Below are 26,871 nucleotides of genomic sequence, written 5' to 3' on the forward strand. Positions count from 1 at the left end.
AAACAGATACACCAATAAGATTAGGAAATCCCTACAATTTGTCTTGAGATGAAAGACATAAAGGATTTAAGAACTGGGGGCTATTCCCCCAAAATAACCTTTTTAGGAACAGGGAGGGCAAGACTTAACTGTCTATATCAGGGTCACGACAATCGGTACACAGTACCAATAGAACCACCAGGATTGGGACTGCAAGTGCCAACATCCAGAAGAAATCACCCGTTTGGAAGATATCCATGCCACCTGCAAACTGACGGTAGAGATTGGAGACTTGGGATGGCAGCAGAATCCAGAGTGAAATATAGCATTGAGCAGGCTAGTGGAACATATCAACAGCCCTGTGAAAAATAACCAAATTAGGGGTAAGATATAAAGCAAAATATAAACATTTTTCTCTCTTATATCCTTCTGTGGCATTCAATCTGTGTAACATTTCTTATTCTAAATTAAGTTTGGGGAGCATTTGGAATTTTTAACACTAAGGAGAAACACAAAACAAAAGGAATTTTAAAAAGGAAGGGTGCCTAAGGATACAGCGTAGATTATCTGAAGTAGTCCGTCCATCCTTCCTTCCTTGCTTCCCTCCCCTTTATTATTTTAATAACTCAATGTGGTGAGCACACAGAATATTACTTTTAACAATAGCCATGTGAGTTAGTTGGGTTGAGAGAGGGATTAGCCCAAAATCACCCAGTCTGCTTTCATGCCTAAATCAAGACTGAAATTCATTATTTTCTGATTTCTAATCTGGTGCCCTAACAACTAGATGAAACTGGCTTGGTCAGGTGAATGGCAATTCTAAAACGGTGGACATTTGTTAGAAAAATCAGAAGCCACATTCACGAGTAGAAAGTCCACAAGCAGCCAATTAGAGTGGAGGAGAGGACATGTGCTTCAAAGCTGACGTGGCTTTCATATTCTTGCTTTATGATTGTTGGAGAAATGAAAAAATGAGGAAGATGTTGGGAAGCTGAATAAGATGGACTGAATTCACATGATTTAATCAGATTAGAAAAATTCCTAGTTATGTCATTTGTACATCATAGCATTTTGTTTAGTTTCCGTTGTAGAGAAGGGCTTACCATGTGGGATAAACTTGGTTTGTTTTGAGATTGGATTTGGGCTGGTGACCAGGCTCAGAGATTTACTATTCCAGATTTTCGGAGTTATGCTGCAGCCCATCTTCAGGGAACTTCTCTCTACTGGAATATGAGCTTTGGACTGTTCTGGTAATGTTCCAAAACACAGAGAGAAATTCCCTGAAGATGGGCTCTAGCATGAACCCAAAAGCTCAGAAGACAAAATATCTGGTCCTAATGAGCTACACAAATTCGATCTCACATCCTTATCCTGGGATATATATTCATATTGGTTTCATTCATTGGCTTTTTTGGTTAATTTATGATTCAATGTATTGTTGTAATGCAGAAATTGTTAAATCCAGTGCAAATTAATTGTAAGATGGGCATTTTTTAAAAAAAATCCAGGCTATGTTCCTAACATATTTAGGAACATTCAGGCTTCAGCAGATGAGATACTGATGCAAAATTAATGGGATCATATGAAGAGAAAGGGACGAAAAGGGGGGTGGGGGAGATGATGCTTCTTTGGGGAATTATTTTTTAAAAGGTTATGTTAAGAACTTTAGGACTTATTCTATTTATTTTCACACTTTTCTCAAAATGCGGAAAACTCTCTGGCCAATTTTAAACAAAAAGTAAACTGGAATTTTTACATAAATGATAATTGGAGTAAATCAAGTCTTCCTTTTCACATTTTAATGAGTAAGAAGTAAGCAAGGTCCACATAACATGTCTGCCACTTCTTAAACCAAATGGATCTTTTCTTAAAACTGAATTGCTGTTACTGTGGAGAAGATGCAGCTGATTTGAGATTTAAAGCTTTTTTTTTTTGCTTTTGAATCTGTGTAGCCTTTTATTTATTTATTTTATTTATTACTTGGATTTGTATGCCGCCCCTCTCCGAAGACTCGGGGCGGCTCACAACATGTAGAAACAAATCATAAGTAATCAAACAATTTAAAATTTTAAAGATTTAAAAAACCCCATATACTAACAGACACACACACAAGCATACCATATATAAATTAAACGTGCCCAGGGGGAGATGTTTCAATTCCCCCATGCCTGACGGCAAAGGTGGGTTTTAAGAAGTTTACGGAAGGCAGGAAGAGTAGGGGCAGTTCTAATTTCCGGGGGGAGTTGGTTCCAGAGGGCCGGTGCCGCCACAGAGAAGGCTCTTCCCCTGGGGCCCGCCAACCGACATTGCTTAGTTGACGGGACCCGGAGAAGGCCCACTCTGTGGGACCTAATTGGTCGCTGGGATTCGTGCGGCAGGAGGCGGTCTCGGAGATATTCTGGTCCAGTGCCATGAAGGGCTTTAAAGGTCATAACCAACACTTTGAATTGTGACCGGAAACTGATCGGCAGCCAATGCAGCCTTATTACATATCAGTTCCAAACTCCTGTCCATAAGCAAATGCCAGCAGACGCATCAATTGAGGGGAGAAAGAAATAATTTTCAAAGCACTGGGATAAATTATTTTTTTCCCATGTTTCTTAGGCAGATACTTGCTTAAGTTCCTTCCAAGGAACAGTCTTAGGGAAGTATTTCTAAGCACATGATCTTCTTCAGAACAGCTAAAAGCTAAAACCACAGCAGCCTTTGGGCCGACCATGACTTTTGAGGGTTAAGCTGGGGAAAATGCACTTTATAATAATCAATTGAAGCAACATTTTGATATGGCTACGATTAAGCAAAATTAAAAACAATGAGTCTGATTTATTGCTATATATTTGGTACAGGTTCACTTTCGACTAGTCATTTAATGTCCATTCAAAAGTATGACAGACACACACCCCTCTCCCCAAAAGACTTACGATCCGGTTTCAAAGTTCTGACATCAAACACCCCTCCCCCTCCATTTATGACTTGTTGCAGTGTCCTGTGATTGCAATTTATAGCACTTTTGCCAGAAACTGGCATTTACTTACGGTTTCCAGCAAAAAACTGTTTCACAGTAACCATTGAGTTTACTGAACAACCATGGCGTTTGCTTAACAATCGCCACAAGAAAAGTAGTAAAAATGGGTCCAGTCATGTAATCAACTTTACAACCATCAAAAATTATGACCATAATTATCAGGGTTCAATTAAGATCACAGGTCAAGGACTACCCTTAATTTCTGCCATTTGCACATTTGACAGGCAAAACTTTGGGAGAGGCTCTGTGGACTGCATCCCAAAGACGCTGATGGCTGTTTGAAATTGTGAGGTGTCAGGCTGCAAAGTGCAAATGTGCCTTTGAGCACATGTAATGTTGCTCTGCAGCATCTTCGCAGGAGGAAGTCGGCATTGGGAAGGAGTGGGAGTGGCTGCCTTTAGAAGGTAATACTTCACAATCACTGAAAGATCATAGAGCTCCCCACAACATCTACAGCAGATAGGGAGACCACATAACCAGGTGCAACGAAAGGGGAGAGTGAGTGAGGCAGTGGTTTTCCAACTGAAACATAGCCAACCACACAATATTGTAAAAAGAGTTATTTTTCTGCAACAAAATGTATCTCTAGAGGAATAGTTGGCACAGATCAGGAGATGCTGTTTTGAAAATAAGAGTATATTTAAAATGGAAGAGAGCCCCATGACGGAATAATTGCAAAAACAAATTTTGAATGCAGTTCTCAATATGAAATGACAGGTATTGGGGTCCACATTTGCATTCTAGCTAATAACCACAATTAACAGTATGAAACGTTGCCACATTAAGGAATTGTCTTCCAGGGAAATTTGCTAAGGAATAATTATTTTCACCTCCAGATCCAATTCTCCCTCTAGGCCAGCTCTGGGAGGGCATTTCTGGCTTCCAGAGAGCCTCCGGGGGGACGGGAAAGGGCGTTTTTACCTTCTCCAGCTCCAGGGAAACATTTGGAGCCTGGGGAGGGTGAAACACGAACCTACTGGGCCCACCAAAAGTTGGGAAACAGGCCCTTTCCGGCCTCCAGAGGGCCTCCGGGGAGTGGGGAAAGTTGTTTTCACCCTCCCCAGGCATTGAATTGTGGGTGTGGGCACTCACGCATGTGTGATACCACACGGTAGTGCTCTTTCCGCACCCGAGAAAAAAAAAGGTTCACCATCACTGCTCTAGGCCATTAGATATAGTCATTTTGGTGTGTAGCGAAGTAGTTCTCAGTCTCCAATTCATCAGGCTGGGAAGCTATCTAAATAATCTCATAGTTTCCACAGACATTTCATGGAAGGAGGCAAAGCACATAATTATCACTAAAAAAGCAAAAATCCTCAAAAAAAGGTCTTTATAAATGAGCTACTGCAACTATGTCAAAGGACTAGGGATTTTCATGGAATTTTTTGCCGGCAAGAATTTTTCTCCATTCTTTCACCACAACTTTACAATTATACTTCATTACCATCATTTACCCAGGAGTTGAATGTGTGTGTGCGCGCGCGTGCACAAACATGAAGGCGTGCATGCATTTTCTTTCCTCCACCAGTAGAAAAGCATTCTCTCCACTTTCCTTTGTAACCATTTTCCAGTTGAAAAACAGTGGTTGTTATTTTATTAAGCAATTTCAAATATTTGGGGGGAATGCATTGCTTGGCAGGAAACAGCATTGTTCATCTGCTAAATTAAACCAGTTTTTTTTTAGAGAACTATCAGTATAATTGAACACAAGAATGTAACACACATAGAAACTTATCTTTAGCAACAAAGCATTTGACAACAAACTTCAATGGGCTTCTAATAGAGAAAAGGACAACGTGTGATTTCATGATGCCAATGCTAAATGGATACAGAGGTAGATGGACAAATAATAGACATAGCCGAACAACAAATTGAATGTCAAGGCAAATGTAAAGTTTTACATCTGGAGAGGAAAGAAAGGACATCTGGAGAAGAAGATGGCTCCATGAAAAGCCAGGTGAACAACTGCAGTGGAATTAAAAGTGTATCCTTTGAAACCTCTCCTAAGGAGAGGAAATCATCATACAGATGCCGTAATGTAGCAGCCTCCAGTGTGTTTGAGCTCCGGAAGACAAGGGAATTGCCATCTTGTTCAATCTGTGGTCAGCACCTTTGAAAGGATACTGGGTTTGGACATTGCACCTCCTAATTCCTTTTGGAAATTGCTTGACAAATATACCCCAAAGATACCAAACAATTTTTTCCCATCAGGAATAATGAATAGCGAGCCACTATTGTTGACCAGCTCAACTCCACTGTACACGTGTGAATGCCTCCCGCTGGCCAGCTGATTTTTGGATCAGACAGATGCATGCTTTCTCCTCACTTTCTGCAGCCTGAGCCTTCCCAGATCTCTAGAGATTCCACCCCAGATCTCTACAGCTGTTTGGGGAAAGGAGGTTTTTCCCTCCCTCACAGCACCGTTTGGGGTAGGGAAGCTTTCTCCCCTTTCCAGCTCTATTTGGGGAAAGGAGGCCAAAACAGAGAGGTCATGAATGCATGTGCAGGAGGCGGGATGTGCGAGAGGGGCATTGCCATATAGATGTGGGCACTTGCATACATGCAACAGTAGGCATGCACACACCTTCAGCACCCGAGGGAAAAAAGGGTTGCCATCACTGTTCTAGTTTGTGCATTGAGTACTAAGCAAACAATGAGAATCGGGACAAAATTGTTGCATCAAAATGCATTGCAAAATTTGATAAGCTTCTAAATAGTTGAGTATCAAGGTTCACCTGTATATAAATCAAAGCTTTAGGCACACAAGTAAAACAGTGATTAAAAATTTGGTCTTAGAAAGTCACAAATAAGGGTTTAGTTAAGTTTGAAATAAGATTTTGGATTTAATTATAAAGAATAGTTCCAGTGGAAAAATGTTTTTGTTTTGAATTATTAAAAAGAGTAAGACTTAAAATTGGCCATTAGAGGAAACTTAAAGGATCTAATGAATACAATTAAAACCATCAGAAATACAATTTGATTTACAAATATAGAATGAAACAAGCTATTTTAACACTGGACATATTTTTAAAGAATGGATCCAGAAGTTAATTTTAAAAATGTATGTTTCTATAGATGGACTGTGCTTAAAAGATGTTACAGGAAAGCAAAAATTTAAACTGACATGATTGAAAATAATTTCATCATGAATTTAAAATGACAGGCTACAAGAATGTCATGGAAAAAGATATTACACTGGACATAAAAAAGAAATTTACAAAATCCAGACACTCTGGATTTACAAAAATGGCTTGTTAAAAAATTTTGTGAGAAGGGACAAAGAAAAATGTAAAGAAATCAAGTTTTAAGACTTTTTTTGAAGATATTAAAAATCAAGAGTGTTAGAAGTAAAAGAAAGTTAGTTTTTTTAAACAGATTTTATGGCTTAAATTTTTTTAAAACCCTTTGACTATATGCTGTCCATGGATTTCTTTCCATTACATTCTACAACTGGTTGAAGGCATTTTCAGGGTGAAAAGGAACTTGAATTAGGAGAGAGATCCATGTTTAATACTTTAGCCCAATGTGGCTAAATTCTGGGAATCGAAGTCCAGGCATCTTAAACTTGCCAAGGTTGAAAAAGTTCCTTAGCCAGGAACTCCTTTGGCTCTCCTGGCTAGGCTGGCTAAAAGTTCTGGGAATTGGATCCCAAATACAACACATGATGGCGGTAGGGAAGCTGACCTTGTGGCCGCTAGCACATTATGATGGGATAAGCACACAATAAGTAGAACAGATTTTCCAAGCTGACTTTGTACAACTTACTAAACCACAAATCACGCATTAAAATTACATTTATTCATGCTTTTACTATGGCGGTTGCAAGTTACATTATATGAACCCATGCTAAAAGTCAGATGCGGATATGAATGGTCGAGGTAGTCCTCGATTTAAGACCACAATTGAGCCCAACATTTCTGTTGCTAAGTGAGATATTTATCAAGTGAGTTTTGCCCCATTTTATAACCTTTCCTGCCACAGTTGTTAAGTGAGTCACTGCAGTTGATAAGTTAATAACCTGGATGTCAAGTGAATCTGGTTCTCCCATCAAGTTTGCTTCTCATAAGGTCGAAAAAGGTGATCACGTGCCTGTTTTTCATATTTATGACCATTGTAGCATCCCCATGATCACATTATCAAAATTCAAATACTTGAAAACAGATTCATATTTATAACAGTCGCAGTGTCCGGGGATCATGGGATCATCTTTTTTGACTTTCTGAGAACCAAGGTCAAGCCAGGATAACTTAACAACCATGTTACCAACTGAACAGCTGCGTAATTCACTTAACAATGATGCCAAGGAAAGTCGCAGAATGGGGCGAAACTCACTTAACAAATGTTTCACTTAGCAAGAGAAATGTTGGGCGCAATTGTGGTTATAGGTTGAGGACTACACATGTAGTTACATGTCAATACAACTGGAAGTCAAGAGGATGCAGACGATGTAGAGAATCTGGGGTGTGACCTTGAGGAAAACAGACAGGTGGCAAGCAAAGAGGGAAGGGAGGTTAAGGACCTTGAGGTATGTAAGATGCACGTCTGCCAGATACAGACAAATTAGACCAAGAAACAGCCTCTAAAGAAAGACTAGAACTTATTATTGAGTTATGCTATAATAACTGTGCCTTGCAGATATTCTAAGCCTATCCCACATAGAGATACTTTTTTAAAAAAAATCAGGAAGAAGCCAAAACTTCTTATTTGTTTAGAAAGATTATCAATCCTCCCTATTCATTTCAACATTTAAAAAAAGTATGGGAACAGCAGAGGAACACAAGAGATGAGTCACATCAGTAACGCTGAGCCAACACCGGATTTGGGCGCCTGCAAAATCAATCTTGCAGAGTTCTGTGGCTGCCTTGTGAGGGAGTGCAGTTACAGCCTTGCGAATGCAAGATCAGATAGCCTTACTTGGGGGAAAAAATTAAAAGCAGCGGAGGCAATCTATTCAAAAAGGAGAGCTCAGTATTTGGAATGGAGAAAAGAGAGGGGGGGACAGAAGACATCTGAAGTAGAGAGCACTGTTACTCTACTACACAATGCCATACTGTAAAACACCTGTTCAGCCCTCGGCACTTGTCTGGAGCTCTAGCATCAGGTGAAGAGAGCTATAATCTTAGGGGTCCATCACCAATATTGCAAGAGGGCTTGTTAGTGGGAACTGGGAAGAATCATAATATAGGAAGGGTAGCATGGGATACCCTCCCCCAGGTTAAAATTTAAAGGGAATCATTCATTTATTTTAACCTCTCCTTTAACAGAGCCTGCCATCGTCCCAACTTTCAAACTTTGACCAGATTGAGAGAATTAAGGAAATATATGAGATATCAAGGTAGGAAAAAAAGACAGTATCAAGAGAGAAAGTAGGGAAACACACAGAGAAAAGACATACTTCCCTTTCCGTTCATTCTGCTCTATGGTCTGTCGCATTATAATTTCCTCTGTTGTTTCCACTTTCTTACCTCCCAACTCTAGTTCACTTTCTAGGCTTCAATTTGTGAAATTCCACTCCTTTCTCAAGAAGAACCCAGGAAATTACAGTTTGGCATCATAGAAAATGTAATCGACACAACTGTGGCAGCAGCTGTTCCACCTCCCTCCAACCCTTTCTCAATTCCCCCTTGTGTAAACTCACATCTAGAGTCTCTATTTCCACATCTGGATGAAGGCTTGTCTGCTAAAGCAGAGATGATGCGCTGTTTGATCGTTCCGGCAGGAAGGAAGTACTACAGCCACTAGCAGGAAGTCACAGGGCAGATGCACTAAAGCATGACATGGGGAGGGGTGGGGGAGGCATGAGGAATCACACAATACCATATTCAGAGGTTTCAGGAATATACATAGCATGAAGGGGTGATTTCAAGACTTATTTCATCCCAGTCACCAATTTCCTAGGAAGTTCTGAATCGCCCACCAGATCATAATTCAGATTGCAGAGGTGGGGAATTGTGACTGTACTTTCCAAACACTCTCACTTGTAAGTTTAGATAACAATTTGTATGTGATAAATTTGAAATGCACCTCCTACTCTTTTTTCAGATTGCCCCTCCCCCAGCAGATAAATATATTATGGATATAAGGATATTTTCTGCAAAAGTAAATCTCTATCCCAGACCCCTGCCCGATATAAAAATTTATTAAAAGGCAAAAGTCAATTTAAAGAAAATATTTAAAGTAGAGTGCTCTTTTTGTGAAACAGAAAAGTTTGAAGACTTAAAACATTGAAACATGATAACCTTTCATCTTTGAAAAGTGGTGAAAATAAGAGATTTTCAACAGAAACCTGAAATGCATTCTTTAAACCCTTTCCCCCCCTGCTTCAATCAGATTTTATATTGGATGGACAAAATAAGCAGGTTTTCGAATAAGGTTCTGAACCACTTTGTATAGGATAGCAATATAAAAGCAGCAGTGGACACAAATTAGAGAAATACAAAATCTATCTCATAAGGAATTCTGAGAGAAAATATTTAAGAGACAAATTATATATGAATGCAAGAATCATTTTATCAAGGTATGGCTGTAAGAACAAAGGCCAAGTTTATATGATCATTGGCATTAAATCCTATGTAGGTTTCCTGGACTGTACATTTTGGGCAATGGAAGAGGAAAACGATTACAGATTTCAGGAAAAAAAGGTCTTCTGATGTACAGTAAAATCAAGACAAGACACCACAAAGTAAACATGATAAAGCAGCTTCATGTTTTATTAATACATATATCCGAATGTACCAGTATACAAAGTGGTCATTGTAAGTCTGCTCTTTGCATAAAAATCCAAGGCAAAGGAACAAATTATATCCTCTCTTATCATTGCTTGTTTTTTAAAAAAGGCTTCCTTCACACTACCCAACTTTTTTTAGAGTGTCATTTACTTATGCAGATGGGATAGACAGACACAAGGGCTGTCTTTGTCTTTTTAATTTGGTATTATGCCAAATGCATAATTACTTTTTAGCATGCACCTCCCCTCAAATATGCAAAAATGGTTGAGTAATGAAAGGCATTATGCATTTCTGATTACTCTATATAAAGTTTGCAAACAGCAGTGTCTATTTCATAAGATTTCATGTATCAGTGAGATCAGTAAAAAAAAGTTGTACTTACCAGGATTGAAACGCTATACTGCTTCTTACTTGCACCAAACTGCAAATCCAGAAACAGTCTTAGCTAATCATGTCCTCTTATTTCTGCACCAATCTTACAGTAGTTATCTACACATGGCATTCTGTGATTTTCCCTTATCTCCCACCCCACCTGAAATTCAAAACAGCAAGCCACAATGATCATGATTCAGGTAAAGGATTCACCAAATATCTGTAAAATTAACATTGCCTTTCAAGTTCAAGATATCAAAGGAAGGTCAAGACAGCATTCAAACTGAAAAAAAGTTCAAAAGTGATAAATGATTAACAAGTCAAACATTAATCTGTTTCAAGGAAAATATTATTTTGGACCTGAGGATTGGTAGCACAGTAGTTGGAATGCAGTTCAAACCTGACCAGCTCAAGGTTGACTCAGGTTTCCATTCTTCTGAGGTTGCTAAAATCCAGATTATTGGGGAGGAATATGTTGATTCTGTAGACCACTCATTGAGGACTGTAGAGCACCATGAAGCGGTATATAAGTCTAAATGCTATTGCTACTGAATGCTGAATTATGTTGCTAATCTGTCTTGCTTTTCTATCTAGGCTGCCCAAAGGAGACAACTGCTATGATTTCAGTAGATACTGCCTCCATATACTGCATTCCAATCGTGCTTTTACTACTTCAAAAATCTGTTTTTATAAACAAAACCAGTGAAAGCACACAATCATATAATTTTTACACTTGCTATCACATGAAATTCCATATGGTTTTTGCCTTGAACAATTCGCAAATTCTATGCGGTTGAAAAAAGTTACCTTATCTAATCTGATAACAAATTATTCCCACCTCTGATATCTGAGAAAAAGGAAACACTAATGTAAGAACGCTTCAAAAAAAATTTAAAATTTATTGTGCCGCAAGTCAAAACCCACTTTTTTCAGATGAATGAAGAAATAAGTAGCTGTATTCAACACAGGCAACAAAACAAAAAAGGAATGAAATCTGTAGGCATAAAAATACATCAAACTGCAGATTGTAACATGAGTTTAAGAGAGATTTGCCACCCTAGTGGTATTAATATTAAAACCAGTCAGTGCCGCTGGGGGCTGAGCTTAATTCAAAATATTTGTAAGATATCAGGCCAGAAAAAAATTAATTTGAATTACAAGTCATTTTTCTACATCTGATTTTACATTGAAGCACACTGAAATGAACCCATAATTGACTATAATGGTTCTAATCCATCTTTATTACAAATTAATAAAAGCCCACTTATTGTTAAAGTGCAACCACTTTCTTTCACATATGTCTTTGCAGGAAGCCTTTTTATTTAAGCTTCTTCTCAAGGCAAGTTTATGTAAAACGCAGCTAGCAATTATGTTACAAGGATTTCAAAGTGACAAATGAAACTAACACACCCCTGCATTTAATGCCAGGAGCAGAAGCCAGATGCCAGTAGAACCACAAGTAACACACAACAGTAACCATTGTAAAATAGGAAAGGGAGATGAAAATAGTTATCACTGGTAAGTTCCTCCATGGATGATAGGAAAAGAAAAACAAGACTTGATTGTACAAAACAAAGTATCAACCGTTCAAACCTTGCCCATCTTCATTCCAATGTTCCACAGCAATGATATGTTAGGAACAAAAATATTAAATACAAGTCTGAGGCTACAATCATTTACGCAACATTTTTTTCATGCACATTTTCATACTTCAGAAGTTGACAATGATATCTTAATAGAGTTGCAAACCATTTTAGCTTCTCAAATAAAGTATAACTGACACGTTATACTTAACTGACACCTCCTAACACTGACTTTGTCATGAATACAAAGTTTTCTCCTGAAAAGAAAAAGAAAAGAAAAAAGAAAATAAAGCAAGGGACATTTAGATGGCGTCTAGTATATTTAGAGGATTGTAAAAATACAGACACTATCCAAATATTCTGCAAAAATATATGAAGGCAGCAAGTCTAGAAATGAAAGCCTTTGTATGAAAGCATAGATGTGGTCTGGAAGATTTTGTTTTTCTTAAAACCCAAAGTTATTGAAGAGTGATCTTTTCAGTTATTTATTTGTGAACCTTTTACAATTTGCTTTGAATTTCACAGTGCGGGGGGTGGTGGGGGTGATATAATAAAATCATCCAAGTAAAAGTTAGAGATTAAGGAGATGCGTTTTTGCTATTTCACCCTCATTCATCTGAGAAACGCCACACGACTCTGAATAGTGTTTGTGATTTATAAAAAAGTCCTATATACATAGCAAAAAATTGTGATTTCATTTCCTGTTGTCTATAATGCCTGCCTTGGTGCATTTAAAAGAGTCTCTTTGTCTCTCTCTCTCTCTCAGATAAGGACACTGGAGACAGGAACTTTTGTTGATCGCCCACGCTGAGGAACATCAATACGGTCCTCCCCTTCCAAAGATTCGTGCAGCTGACCTGGAGTGAGGAAAGGAGCATGTTAAGGTCTGCCTTCACAGGGAAGGGCCTTGTCCAAAGAGGACAAAATTCTGAAAGGAAAATAACATATGTCTGCACTCTCTTTCCCATTTTTCAATGTTATTGTTGTCCCTTATTTTCTTCAGAGTGGGAAACAAAAATATAGCCTGTTGATTTATTAGACTCAATATGGTCTAAGTAGAAAAAGCAGACCATATAAATCTACATGAACTAAAGTTTAAGATAGAAAGATTTTGAAGTGTGTTAGAACGATTTGTAATCCTTCTGAGCCGTTTGTGTGAAATGTGATTTTGCAAGGTACGTAGTTTTGAAATATATTTGGACACAGGAGGGCAAAACTATGAAAAATAAGAAACTGAAAGTAGCCAATGGATAGAGGCTTGAGATGTATATGTGGAGACTGACTGTCAGCAAGAGAGAACAAGGAAGTAAATTGTAAAATGTGTGCAGAAAAGTATAAAAATAATGTTTTGGGATGAGTTCATAGCTACTCCTTGTTGGACTCAGCTATTTCAATGACTTCATTGCAATGGGTTATTGATATATGTGTGTTGTGATGGCTGTTCATGTTCCAAATTGGTCATGCAATAAATATCTGAATCTTAAAATAAGAATTATTGTTTATGTTGCTGTTTCTTGTTTTTCTTTATTGGGATATTTTTATGACAACAGCTACATATTGCGGTCTACAGGTAGCCCTAGATTTACAACAATTTGGCCAACTGTTCAAACCTTATAAAGACATTGAAAAAAGCGACTTCTGACAGGTCCTCACACTCACAAACATCTCGGCACCCCTTGTCACATGAACAACATCCAGGCACTTGGCATTTACAACAGTTGTAGAGTTGTAGGATGCATTACACTAAATAAAATAAATAAGAGTCCCAGGGTCATGTGATCACCATCTGTGACCTTCCCACTCAGCTTCTGTTTGTTTTTTTTAAAAAGAGAGGGTGGAAGTCAGATTCACTTAATGACCATATGATTCAATGATTAACTTAACCACCACAAAATAATTGTGCAATGATTAACTTAACCATCACAAAAAGGTGATACAATTAGGTATGATTCACTTAACAACCTTTGCTTAGTAAAGAAAATTCTAGTCCCAGTTCTGATCAGAAATAAAAAATGATCCATGCAGCAATTCTGAGTGCCCTGGCATTACACTTGTAGTGGGGCTAAGGCTTCAATGGTTGCAAGTAGAAGCATTTGAGAAGACTTTTTTTTTTCTTTCAGAATTTTTAAGAAAGAAAAAGAAAGGGAAAAAAGAAACACACAAAAAAGAGAAAGAAGGAATAAGAAAAGGACAAAGTAGATAAAGTAGGGAACTAAACAGTGCTGGAAAAAAAGAGAAAACTTATTCGTGTGATTCAATGCTTTGTAGATTTTGAGAATAACTTTGAAAGAAGCATCTGTGAAACATCCAAGGTTAAGAATGCTTCCAGGGCATACTATTCAATACCAGTGACTATCTCCTGAGGACATCACATTGAAAGCGTTCCCAAACACTCAACATTTCAGGATAGTTGGTTCATTTTTGCATTTCTAGCACTGCCTCCTTTATGTGTGGCATACAATAAAACCAACGGCTATTTTACTAGCAGCATATGCTTTTATGACACAGCCCTGAATTTAGGCACAGCCTGAATTCCTGAGGCATTAATTCCAACCCTGGAGGCTTACCAAACCAAAAAAGATAAGTGCTCCCTGAGTCACCCAAGAGATAGGACAACAGAATCTGGAAGTGGCAGAGGAAAAAGGTTTTACCTTGTGCATACAATTCTGTGCGTTTACGATCTGCCTGAATGAAACAAGCTGTAGCTAGGAAGAAACCACCACCGATAACACCCACAAAGCTGCAGACCATGAGTGCATATTCCAGGCTTCGGAACTGTGACAGCAATGAAACGGGACGGTCACTCTGGATTCGGTCACTAATCTATGAAAAAAATAATTATTATGCAATCTATTATGTAATTTCCTACGGAAAGTCTTAAGAACCAAAGATGGATATTATTTTTATTGCTTTTCTTGCTATTTCATCCCATTTGAAATAAATAGCTAAACAGGCACACACCATAGTTTATTTTTTCTTTGCAATGGAAAATATGAAAATAAGAATTTGATTTCATGAAATTCATGAATATGGAATACTCCATATCTGAAATCTGAACAATAGCAGCCAACTGCATGCAAAACATAAAAGAAATAAACATGATTTTACAACAGCAGTTCCACACAAGTTTTCAATTACCGGTAAGTCTCACATTTTGAAGAAAAGAAACATAGTTAGATATCTCAAAGCAAAAATGGTATGGAATTTACATTGTGTCAAAAACAAAACCATGTGAATGTACTCTTCTCTAATCTTATCTATTAATTCCAATCCCAAAACCCAGCATCAGCAATGACCTTGCAATCCTAGGAAGGCTGCAATGTATATGACGGTGCTGGAATGTTTACTTTTAAACAGGAATTAAAAAGGAATTACAAGGTGAACCTGGAATCCAGGTAGTCCAAGAGATTTTGTGAATTGTTTCGATTTGGTAAGGACTGTTCTAATTGGGTGAAAGAACAGGGGGGGGGAAACAGAGACAGAGAGAAGGGGGGGGAGAAAGAGATGAGAAAGAGGGAGAAAGAGAGAGATGAGAGAGAGAGGGAGAGAAGCTGATTAAGAGGTGGAACAGATGGCAGAAATATCAGTTCTACAACTCCAGCTTAAGCCTTATATTCAAATGCTTACCAAACCAATAAGATAAGGGCTCCCTGCGTCACCCAAGAGATGGGACAACAGAATCTGAAAAGCTTCAGCTGTGGAACGGCGAGTTGGGATGACAACATACTGCAAAAAGAAATGGATAAATAGCAATACCATTTAGCAATAGCATTTAGACTTATATGCCCCTCCACAATGCTTCACAGCGCTGTCTAAGCAGTTTACAGAGAGTAAGCATATTGCCCCCAACAATCTGGGTCCTCATTTTACCAACCTCGGAAGGATGGAAGGTTGAGTGAACCTTGAGCCTACTGAGATTCGATCGGCCAAACTGCTGGCAGCAAGTAATCAGCAGAAGTAGCTTGCAGTACTGCACTCTAACTACTGCACCACCGAAGCTGCAACTGTTTATATATTTTTTCCCATTATATTGTTGTACCCAAAGTAACTCCATGCCAAGAAGGATAGCAAATAAATTTAATGAACAAACAAACCAAGGAGTGGCAGGGAGTTTGATTCTACAGGCTTGGAGCTACTAGCCCTTCTACTTCTTATCAGAAGAGGGGAAAGCCAAGAGAGGTGGATAGGGGGAATTGGCACTGCTACCATTAAGGTATGAGGAATTCATTCATTCATTCATTCATTCATTCATTCATTCATTCATTCATTCATTTATTTATTGGATTTATATGCCGCCCCTCTCCGAAAACTCGGGGCGGCTAAATTAAATAAACATAGATTCAGTGATGAACCTCTCTGCAACATTTTCTCCAGGGAAGGGAACTAAATATCAGATTGGTCACATGAACTATCAGAGGTCCTTAGGGTACAACCGTTACTAGTGATATAACTCTACCGCTGATTATTTCTCTATTTCTACTTAAAAGCTTGCACTGATGCTATTAATTTCCAATTCTCAGACCCTGTTTGTTGAGCAAATGTACGTGTTTTGCCTTCCCCATTATCTCACCAGAAGCATGTCTGCCACTATGGCCCAGTTGAGCGAAAGGAGGATTTCACCCATAAAAATAAATACCTACAAGGAAGAATGAAGAAGAATCTTTTAGTTATGATGATACATCATTTTTCATGAAGTGCCATACATAGAAACACTGATTTCCATGCCCCCAGCACTTATACTTATAAAATCAAGGAGAAATTTAAGAAACTCACATAAGTGGCAACAATGCTCTGCTGAGCAAAGACCACGGCCAGGAACAGGAAGGGGGCAGAGCCAATCAGTCCAATGGCGCACACCAGGGGATCAGCACGGGGATTGGTGCGATGCCAGCGTCTTGAAATTTCCACTCCAGCAGTAACACCCAGGACACCAGTCACACAAGTGATAATACCAAAGATGAGACTGCAGAGAAAATTACATATGGCCTGGTGAGGCTTTTCAGAAATGGTTCAAAATGGTTAAATAATCAGCAAGTTGGAAATCTTTTCAAAAACTATACAAAGTATTTAGAAGAACTCAGAAACGAGTTGTCATGAGGTTCTTCAAGAGACCAGGAAAATAAAGTAAACAAGAAATCAAGACATAAGACAGTGTTCATTGTTAACTCACCTGTCAGAGTCTCCCTGACAAACCTTACCACTTGGGCAAGGTGGGAGATTTCCGGTAGCCAACCTTGAGCGGTACAGAAATGCAGGTGCCCACAACGCTAGGGAGCCTGTTACAAATGCCACGGCTGTGAATCCTAGTGATGATAACACGAAGCTACGGCTGGCCAATCGGAGGACAGAAAGAAAGGAAGAAGTAATGTCAGCATGTACTATAGTCTTCTGGATTCCCAGAACCAAATGATAACATATCTGAGCTGTCAAGAGATCTGTCACCTAAACAGAATGTCCTCTATATGTTCATACCTAATGATTTACAACTGAGTCATAAGTTGTCCAAAAAATGACTATAGATGACACAACCTGAACACATGTTAGCAATCATAAATGGCACTTTTTTGATGGTCTAGGCCAGTCTTTCACAATTTTTTCCCCTTCATTACCACTCCAATACCCCTTAGAAAGTCTTAATGAACTTCAAGGACCATTTTTAAGTCCTTTCAGCACCACTATAATTTCAAATGTTGCTGAATGAATAGTTGAGAACTATCTACATTGTGAAATCAATATCAACAGAAGATAACATATGTAGCTAGGGGTTGGATTTTGGTGTGCTTGGTATTTTCTGAACTTGGTTGTTTGCTTAGAGAGACTTCATTACCCAACTAAGTAACATTATCAGTGCACCAGGACTCCTGGCAAACAATATCATTGAATAACCTTTATGCCACTTCAACAAAGAATCACTGGTAATTCAATCAATTTTCATCTCAATAAGAATACAGTGGGAGATTTTCTAATATATTTTAATAAAAATTGCAATTTTAAGTTAATTTAAATGTCCCTGTTGTAATAGGTGATTAGTTCATTTATCTTTACCTAATTAAAAATTGCTTTTACTCAATTTTATGTAAAATTTGGGAAGCACTATCTTAGGCCATGAGTAATCAATTTGTTATATGAACAGCACAAGGCTGATAAGCATTATATAACTGCAGAAGTCTTGTAAGCTAACATTTCTGACTCTGGCATCCCAGACTCCCTCTCTCCTGTAGTGCTACCTATACAAATTTAATAGATTAAAGAAAAACAAATCCAACCCCTATCAAAGTGATATTTATTTAGGCTATTTAAAAGAGTACTACCCTGTTTCCCCGATAGGAAGACACCCCCGATTGTAAGACGTATCGGGGGTTTCAGGGGGGTCGGCTAATATAAGCCGTACCCCGAAAGTAAGACATATGTCTTACTTTCGGGGAAACACGGGGGTATTGCCGGGGGGGAGCCCGTGACGTCGCTTCCAAGCTCCCCGCGCGCCCTTCGCCTCGCCGCGGCACCACCACCTCTTCCCCGGCTTGGCAAAGCGAAGGATGGCGCTGGTCCGAAGCGAGCCGAGCGGGCAGCGGCTTACAGCGAAGGCGCTCGTCCCAGCAACCAAGTCCTGCCGAGGCTCGGCTGCAAGCGGCCAGCGAGGCCGACCGGCTCCGAGGCGAGCTTTTGGGGAAACACGGGGGTATTGCCGGGGGGAGGGAGCCCGATGATGTCGCTTCCAAGCTCCCCGCACGCCCCTCGCCTTCGCCTCGCCGCGGCGCCACCGCCTCTTCCCCGGCTTGGCAAAGCGAAGGACAGCGCTGGTCCAAAGCGAGCCAAGCGGGCGGCGGCTTGCAGCGAAGGCACTCGTCCCAGCAACCGAGTCCTGCCGAGGCTCGGCTGCAAGCGGCCAGCGAGGCCGACCGGCTCCGAGGCGAGCGGCCGGAGCTGCGCCCTCCTTCGCCCGCCTCCTTTCCGGCAGGCAGGTGGGGCTGCCCAACTGCGCAGAGCGGCTCCTAGCCTCCAGACACACGCTTCCCTGACACGCGTCTGCGGCTCCACGCGTGCACGCCGCTTGGAGCCCTGAGGTTGAACTTGGAAAAGGGCTCACGAGGCTCCTGTCCCGCGGCTGCCCTTCTGGACTCTGGGGAGATGCCTTCGGGAACGCGACCCTTTCAATTTTTTTCCAATGTAAGACATACCCCGAAAGTAAGACGTAGTGGGGCTTTTGGGGGTAAAAAGAAAGTAAGACACTGTCTTACTTTCGGGGAAACACGGTAGGAACCCTGGTAGTGCTTCCTACTATACCAGGGTTTTTAGTCATTGTTTATTGAATAAATCTCAAATTCATTCAATATTTATTAAGCAAAACCTACATTGTGGCTTTGTACAACATGCAAACTCCATGAATCAAATTTATATAACAGACTAAGGCAGAATATGGCTTGTTTTAGAGACCTGTCTATTGTGGTTTATTCACATATCATGGTAAAACAAAAACAGCTCAGCAGCTCATTTCTTTGAAAAACACCCTGCTGATGACATTTAACCTAAGATTAAAACTATAAATCAAAGGCCAAGGCACGAACATTCTGAAGAATATTATCTTCAAAGAACATTTTCTATATTGACTGGCTATCCTACTTGTTTATTGCAGAAGATTTAGGAGTAGAATTTCATGGCTTAGAGAAAACTGACCAGACCTTTCAAAACTTAGTGGATACTCTATGTCACACCCAACATCTCTTACAAGCTGCCCCGAGTCTACGGAGAGGGGCGGCATACAAATCTAATTAATTAATTAATTAATTAATTAATTAAATAAAATAAATAAAATAAATAAAATAAATAAAATAAATAAAATAAATAAAATAAATAAAATAAATAAAATAAATAAAATAAATAAAATAAATAAAATAAATAAAATAAATAAAATAAATAAAATAAATAAAATAAATAAAATAAATAAAATAAATAAAATAAATAAAATAAATAAAATAAATAAAATAAATAAAATAAATAAAATAAATAAAATAATAAATAAATAAATAAATTTCTTTGCAATTGAGTCTGTCAAAATTGGCTTGAACAAAATGACAAATCTGCTAAAAAGCTCTTTAGCTTCCTGCTGATAAAATATCAAAAGGATTATCTTGCAAAAATACCCATATGAGCCTCCTATAGTAATCAGCACTTCTCTGTTATTATTCTATCTCATATACATATTTTTAATGTATAACTCAAGGTGGTGAATGTACCTTTTACACCTGCCTATTTACTCCAAAACAACCCTGTGCAATGAGCTGATCCAAATGATTGGGATGAATTCACCTAGCAGGCTTTCATGGGTAAGGAGTGTCGGCTGACAACAAGTCAGTCGAGGTAACAGGGGCCTGTCTTTGTCCATCTGTCTGGGAGGAGTTTGACCTGGTGACACCTGATAAAGTGGACAAGGCCATTGGAGCTGTGAGTTCCGCCACCTGTTTGCTGGACCCGTGTGCCTCCTGGCTGGTTTCGGCCAGCAGAGAGGTGACATGGTGCTGGGTCCAGGAGATTGTCAATGCTTCTTTGAGGGGGGGGGGGTCCTTTCTGGCTCCCTACAAGGAGGCACTTGTGCACCCCCTAATCAAGAAGCCTTCCCTGGACCCAGTCGTACTTAATAACTACTGTCCAGTCTCCAACCTTCCCTTTATGGGGAAGGCTGTTGAGAAGGTGGTGTCGCTCCAGCTCCAACGGTCCTTGGAAGAAGTCGATTATCTAGGCCTGCAGCAGTCAGGATTCAGGCCTGGCTACAGCACAGAAACTGCTTTGGTCACGCTGATGGATGATCTCTGGCGGGCCCGTGATAGAGGTTTATCCTCTATCCTGGTGCTCCTTGACTTCTCAGCGGCTTTCAATACCATCGACCATGGTATCCTTCTGCGTCGGCTGGAGGGGTTGGGAGTGGGAGGCACCGTTTTATGGTGGTTCTCCTCCTACCTTTCGGGTCGGCCACAGTCGGTGTTAGTGGGAGGTCAGAGGTCGACCTCTAGGTCTCTCCCTTGTGGAGTTCCTCAGCGGTCGATCCTCTCCCCCTGCTATTTAATATGTACATGAAACCGTTGGGTGAGATCATCCAAGGACATGGGGTGAGGTGCCATGAGTATGCTGATGACACCCAGTTGTACATCTCCACCCCATGTCCACTCGGTGAAGCAGTGGAAATGATGTGCTGGTGCCTGGAGGCTGTTAGGGTCTGGATGGATGCCAACAAGCTCAAACTCAAACCTGACAAGACGGAGTAGCTACCTCCCAAGGACAATCCCATTTGTCCGTCCATTACCCTGGGGGAGGGATCACTGACCCCCTCAGAGAAGGTCCGCAACTGTGGTCCTTGATCTACAGCTGACGCTAGAAAACCATCTTTTGGTTGTGGCGAGGGGGGCATTTACCCAGGTTTGCCTGGTGCACCAGTTGTGGCCCTACTTGGACAGGGAAGTCCTTGCTCACAGTCACTTATCACCCTTATCACCTCAAGGTTTGACTACTGCAATGCTCTCTACATGGGGCTACCTTTGAAGAGTGTTTGGAAACTTCAAATCATGCAGAATGCAAGCCGTCATGGGTCTTCCCAGATACACCCATGTCTCTCCAACACTCTGCGGCCTGTATTGGCTGCTGATTGGTTTCCGGACACAATTTAAAGTGTTGGTGATGACCTATAAAGCCCTACATGGCATCAGACCAGATTACTTGTGGGACCGCCTTCTGCCGCATAAATCCTAGCGGCCGATCAGGTCCCACAGAGTTGGCCTTCTCCAGGTCCCGTCGACCAGACAATGTCATCTAGGGGAAGAGCCTTCTCTGTGGCAGCCCCGGCCCTCTGGAATCAACTCCCTTCAGAGATTTGCACTGTCACCACCCTCCTCGCCTTTCACATGACCCTAAAGACCCATCTATGTCACCAGGCATGGGCAGCTAGACCATGTACCTTTCTTCTTTGACCGTTAACTGTTATTTGTGGATGTGATTGAGTAGGCTGACTGTTTTTTAACATAATGGGATTTTTAGCTTATTGTTTTAACTATTAGATTTGTATACAAATTGTTTTGTATTGCATGTTGTCAGCCGCTCCTGGTCCTCGGAGAGGGTTGGCATACAAGTCAAACAAACAAACAAACAAATAAATAAATAATACCTTTAATGAATGGTATGCTGATTTCTAGGGGCAGTATCTTAACCACTACACCAAAGCAGTCACCACTTCCCTGGTAATTATTTAAAAAATCTAATACTCTACAATCTACACATAAATGTGTAGTTCCTTGGCTAGACATGTTGTAGAAATCTCCTACCAAGAATACCAGTAGAGCATAGCAATCTATTGTTCTCTGTCAGCATGTGAATTTCATACTCAGGAGTGAGCTCCTTATCTTCAAAAGAATAAAAAACCAAATTTTGTATTCTTTTGAAGAATACATGTGCATAAGTGCACCACAGTGCACTTATGCACTTAAGGCGTACATAAGCGCACCAGAGTGCCTTTTGTCCCCTGTCTTAATGTTTAACAGTGGTACCTCTACTTAAGAACTTAATTTGTTCCGTGACCAGGTTCTTAAGTAGAAACGTTCTAAAGTAGAAGCAATTTTTCCCATGGGAATCAATGTAAAAACAAATAATGCATGCAAACTCATTAGGAAAGAAATAAAGCTCGGAATTTGGGTGGGAGGAGGAAGAAGAAGAGGAAGAGGACAGTCGCTGCTGAAGGAAGAAGGTGAGATGAGGTGAATCAAAAAATTAAAATGGGAATGGCAGGAAACTGGCCGGGTCTTCATGCCGCTCTCAAATTTCCTGGGAAATTTTTCCAGGCTCAGGTTCTTAAGTAGAAAACGGTTCTTAAGTAGAGACAAAAAAATCTTGAACACCCAGTTCTCATCTAGAAAAGTTCTTAAGTAGAGGTGTTCTTAAGTAGAGGTACCACTGTACTAGTATCATGCATATAAATATTATTATATATTTGTACACCACCAATATGTACTTGACAAAACAAACAAATAAAAACAAATAAAATAAACAAATAAATAAGTTGTTTCCCAAAGAAATGTCAGTGATCCAGCCCTCTACACTAGCCCTTTCACTTGGAGGGACAAAATTTCATGTCACTTCAGGCTATCCTGCAACTTATGAAATAAAAGCTCATTTTTAACTCTCATTTATGAATATTTGCATTGAATTGGAACCATTAAAATGAGGGCTAGAAGATAATTCAGGAAACAAGATCTCTTTCTGTTACATGACTCACTTGTGGCTCAGGGCTTTCAAATCAGCTATCCATGAAGTGTAATGAAGTGGGGCATCAGTCCGTGTTTCTACAGCTCCTCGGGGTGGTTCACGCACCACAATGATCAACAATAGCAAAGCTATTGCTCCCAAACCTGGAGTCACCTGTGGGGAACATAATTTTTTAAAAAATCCAGTGTGAAACATTCTGAAGAGAGAAAATTATATGTGAATGACTGGAGAACAGACTGCTGTCTAACTTTAGGTAAAAAGAAGTTTCAGAATTAGATTTTAAAAGAGTTGTAACATAACAAGCATTGACTAAAGTAGCTATAATCCTACTTACCCGCAAGGCCCAATGCCAGTCGTCAGCCGCATCTTTCACTTTTGACCCCACAATATAACCCAGTCCACTGCAGAAGAAAACCAGGAGAGCATTCAAATCTATACTCTGGCAGGGTTTCCAACGTCCACCAAAACTAGTTAACACTTTATCAGCTTAGTCTTTTAGAATATAGATATGCAAGCTATATAATGTAATGTTAGTTTTTAATTTTCAACAAAGATCTCTCCTTAAAACCTATCTTTCACCCTCCCTCCATATATAGAGCACAGGATGTTCCCACCTGCCTACAGGTATAGCAAAGTAGAAGATGCTAAGCATGCGGGATCTCCGTTCACCCAAGTATAGGTCAGCAATAATGGTGGGGGCAATAGTTGAATAGCTAGCCTCTCCCACACCCACTAGGCCTCGTGTAAGTAGCAACATCCAGAAGAACTGAAGAGGAGATAAAAAACAGTGTATGAACAATAGAGAAGCAGACATAAGCTTTAAATCTAAAATACCCTCAATGGGAACCTTGAAACTTCTGGTTGTGAGTTATGAGTTAAATATTTTAACTCTGTTCAGATTTTATTTATTTATTGCTTACTTAAAACAAAAATGCCTCCAGCAAAAAAACAGGTAATTATTTCCAATTTTGGATAATTTGAGGTTTGATTAAAAGAGAGCAAGAAATGCAACTACTTGAAAACAGCAACAGACAGAAGATTAATATATATATATATTTATTCAATTTATTTATCCCTGTATTTTTAATTTACAAGACGTCCCATCTTCAACACCCAATAAATACCTGCTTGGGGATGAAACTGCTTCCTAGAGTCACAATAGACCAGAAGAAGATTCCTATACACATCAGGTATTTGCGATTGTAACGATCACCCAGGTAACCAAAAATAGGTGCCAGTACCATGTAGCTGCTAATAAAAACTGTTAGGGAGAAAAAAGTTTTATGTTCCATTTCTGTTCCATATCAACTGTGTAAATGACTACAGAGGGGATAGAAAAGACAAGCAAAGCTATTGCATCAGTCCTCACCTGTCTGTAGCAGTCCTGATTTGCTGTCATCAATATCAAAAAACTTTTCAATGTCAGGAAGAACACCTGAAACAAGGCAAAAGAAATTCAGAGCTTTAGGTGAGGAGACAAATATAGTACTTTTCATCAATTTCATTCTTAATGATCTAACCAAGGGATGTCAAACTCACACTATCACAACAGCATCATATGATGTATGATTCCCCTCCCCTTCGCTAAACTGAACATGGGCATGGCCAGCATGTAATCCATCCGGGCAATGGGCTGTGAGTTTGATACCTCTGATCTAATCAAAGCTATGAACAAATGGAAATAATCTATTTATTTACCTTTGCTTTAAAAGTTATATACCTTCACCCATTTCATCAGTTCAAAAAAGAAACTGGAGGAATTTCAGCTACCATTCCCATTATGCTTACCAGCCACAGTGAAGCGATCCATGTAGTTCAGTAGATTAATAAAAAAGAGCACACCCACAATAAGGCCAGCATGTTTAGAGTTTATCCCTGTCAGGGCACGCACTTCTTCTTCCCCTATGTGCTCTGGCTGAGGATCATCTTTTCCTTCACCTTCAATATCATCTGCCTGGGTCAAAATTGGAGCTGTGTCACCATAAGGTTGCTGCTGGGATCCCATGGCTGAAAAGAAGAAAATCCACTGTTTAAGAAGAAAAAAGAAGTCCAATACGGGGGAAACAGACTTTACATTTGCCAAACAAGTACAATTACAGAAAAACAAGCACTATCGTTGAACTGGGATCGGGCGGCATAGAAGTCAAATAAATATTAATTATTAAAGAGAGAAAAAAACCCAGAAGGCCTATCTAATTTTGTAAGCCATTTAGAGTCATTGAATGTGAGTGAGAGGCCCTACAAATTTTCTTCAATCAATCCACTGAAGCATGGTAGAAAAACAAATGCTATTATTAAAGGCACTGGTCAATTTAGAGCCCAGACAAAGAAGGTACTTGTCACACTTATCATAAACCTTCATTTGGTGTCCTGTTATGATTTATGTCGATTGTCTCAGTACCCTATGACTATCATTGTGTTGTACCTTTAATTTATGATGATTTGTAGCTTGTATGTACACTGAGAACTTATGCACCCGGAGGCAAGTTCCTTGTGTGTGGCCAATCACATTTGGCCAATCAAGAATTCTCATTCAACAGTGGGAAAAGTTGCAAATTCCTTTGGCCGATGCCTTCATTTCACAACCGAACCTCAGGAATCTTTACCAACTCTTTACCACAAATCCCTGATACCTCCCAGCCGATCTATTTCCTACCCACACCTGCTTCTAAGAAAGCGGGGCAGAAAGGTTCTTAACTGGAGTGTCTACTCTACAGGGTTGTTGCTAGAAATTTCTCACAGAACTACATTCCCCTCCCCCCACACACACACCTTAAAAACACACACACACACATTCTCGGGCTTCTTCCGAAAGAACGGAGGGAAATACGGGTGGAAAAAGGTAAAGGAAGGCAGGATGATTCTCTCAAAATACGAACTACATCTAATCATGATTGTGGGAGGCTTAACTGTCCCCCGACTAAACCCTAAATGCTGGTTTCATCCTGCAGGTATAATTTAGCCACAGTGCCCCCTCCTCCCTCGATCACTCAACCCCCCGCTTAGAAGGATTCATTAGAAATGAAGTGGGGGAGGAACTCTTTAATGAGCGCGTGCCAAAGTCCCCCCCTCTCTCCATTTCCAAATTCAATGTAATATTCCTCTTCCATAAACTTACCCGGCCTTTCTCCCCTCGGTTTGAACAGCCGATTCAGATCACGTGAGTGTTGTTTCTTTTCTTTTTTTAAAAAAGGACCACCTTCCTTATCATATGACTTTTCCCCCGCCTTTTCCGCCCCCGCCTCGCGCGCTGCGACTCAGAACGTTCGAGAGGCGGAGCCTCACCCTGGGTGTGGGGGTGCGAGGACGACTTGCTCCGATGACAGCCAATAGAATGGGCTCTTTATTTGGAAGACGCAAAGGAAAATGGTAGTTTCTATTGCGCTCGTTATCAGCCCGGGCGCAGGCTCCTCCTACTTCTTTCTCCCCTCGAGCAGCGGGTGGCGTGTCTTTGTCGGTTGTTATGGTTTCGGAGTACAGTACTGTACAGTATTGCTTTTTTGCCTAGCGCTGTTTCATTATATTGCACTGTCTGTATGACATTCAGTGTGCCCCAATTTACAAAATATCACATTTTATTTTATTACTACCAGTTTTGCCCTTGCTCTAGAAAAAGTGCAACCAGGATAATTAGGGGACTGGAGACTATTTTTTTTTTTATTTAGTCCAATACACAATGAAGGTTTTAGTGGGTATATATCAATATACACATAGTAAAATACATGATGAAGGTTATAGAGGAGATACTCATCGTAAAATATATCTAAGAAATAATAGAAAAGAAGATATAGGAATAGAATATATCAATGAAAGAATAGAAGAGATATAGGAATAGAGGAAAAGTATAGGAGATATAGGAGAGCAATAGGACAGGGGACAGAAGGCACTCTAGTGCACTTGTACTCGCCCCTTACTGACCTCTTAGGAATCTGGATAG

General features: G+C 39.9%; 2 protein-coding genes across 5 annotated transcripts in view; both read right to left on the minus strand.

The window, feature by feature from the left end:
* The window catches only part of LAT (linker for activation of T cells), a 33,928-nt gene extending 23,940 nt beyond the window's left edge, over positions 1 to 9,988 (minus strand). For 3 of the 4 annotated variants that reach the window (XM_070728093.1, XM_070728094.1, XM_070728092.1), the window contains exon 1: positions 130 to 338. In XM_070728093.1, coding sequence (XP_070584194.1) covers positions 130 to 238 — 109 coding nt within the window. In that variant the 5' untranslated portion in view covers positions 239 to 338. Of the gene's footprint in view, positions 1 to 129; positions 339 to 8,642 lie in introns of those variants that run through there. The other variant, XM_070728095.1, reaches the window with a different exon arrangement.
* Positions 9,989 to 10,978: 990 nt separating this feature from the next.
* On the minus strand, positions 10,979 to 26,327 carry LOC139153749 (protein spinster homolog 1-like). Its single transcript, XM_070728087.1, has 13 exons — positions 26,053 to 26,327; positions 24,723 to 24,941; positions 24,304 to 24,369; positions 24,059 to 24,195; positions 23,549 to 23,700; positions 23,269 to 23,335; positions 22,945 to 23,087; positions 16,858 to 17,016; positions 16,461 to 16,650; positions 16,258 to 16,323; positions 15,315 to 15,413; positions 14,339 to 14,510; positions 10,979 to 12,544 (listed from the first exon to the last, which is right to left on the minus strand). Exons 2-13 carry the CDS (start codon positions 24,937 to 24,939, stop codon positions 12,450 to 12,452), a joined length of 1,563 nt encoding a protein of 520 aa, XP_070584188.1. The 5' UTR covers positions 24,940 to 24,941; positions 26,053 to 26,327; the 3' UTR covers positions 10,979 to 12,449.
* Between the last annotated feature and the right edge of the window lie 544 nt (positions 26,328 to 26,871).

This window comes from Erythrolamprus reginae, chromosome Z, assembly GCF_031021105.1.
Source record: "Erythrolamprus reginae isolate rEryReg1 chromosome Z, rEryReg1.hap1, whole genome shotgun sequence".
Classification (NCBI taxonomy): Eukaryota; Metazoa; Chordata; class Lepidosauria; order Squamata; family Dipsadidae; genus Erythrolamprus; species Erythrolamprus reginae.

What these genes read in the sequence shown, in the direction of transcription:
- LOC139153749 (XM_070728087.1), bottom strand. Translation starts at nt 24,939, where the DNA reads ATGGGATCCCAGCAGCAACCTTATGGTGACACAGCTCCAATTTTGACC. An exon ending in ACTGGCATTGGGCCTTGCGG is followed by an intron (nt 23,088 to 23,268) that starts GTAAGTAGGATT and finishes TGTTCCCCACAG; the next exon opens with GTGACTCCAGGTTTGGGAGC. An exon ending in AGAGCATTGTTGCCACTTAT is followed by an intron (nt 16,324 to 16,460) that starts GTGAGTTTCTTA and finishes TCTTCCTTGTAG; the next exon opens with GTATTTATTTTTATGGGTGA.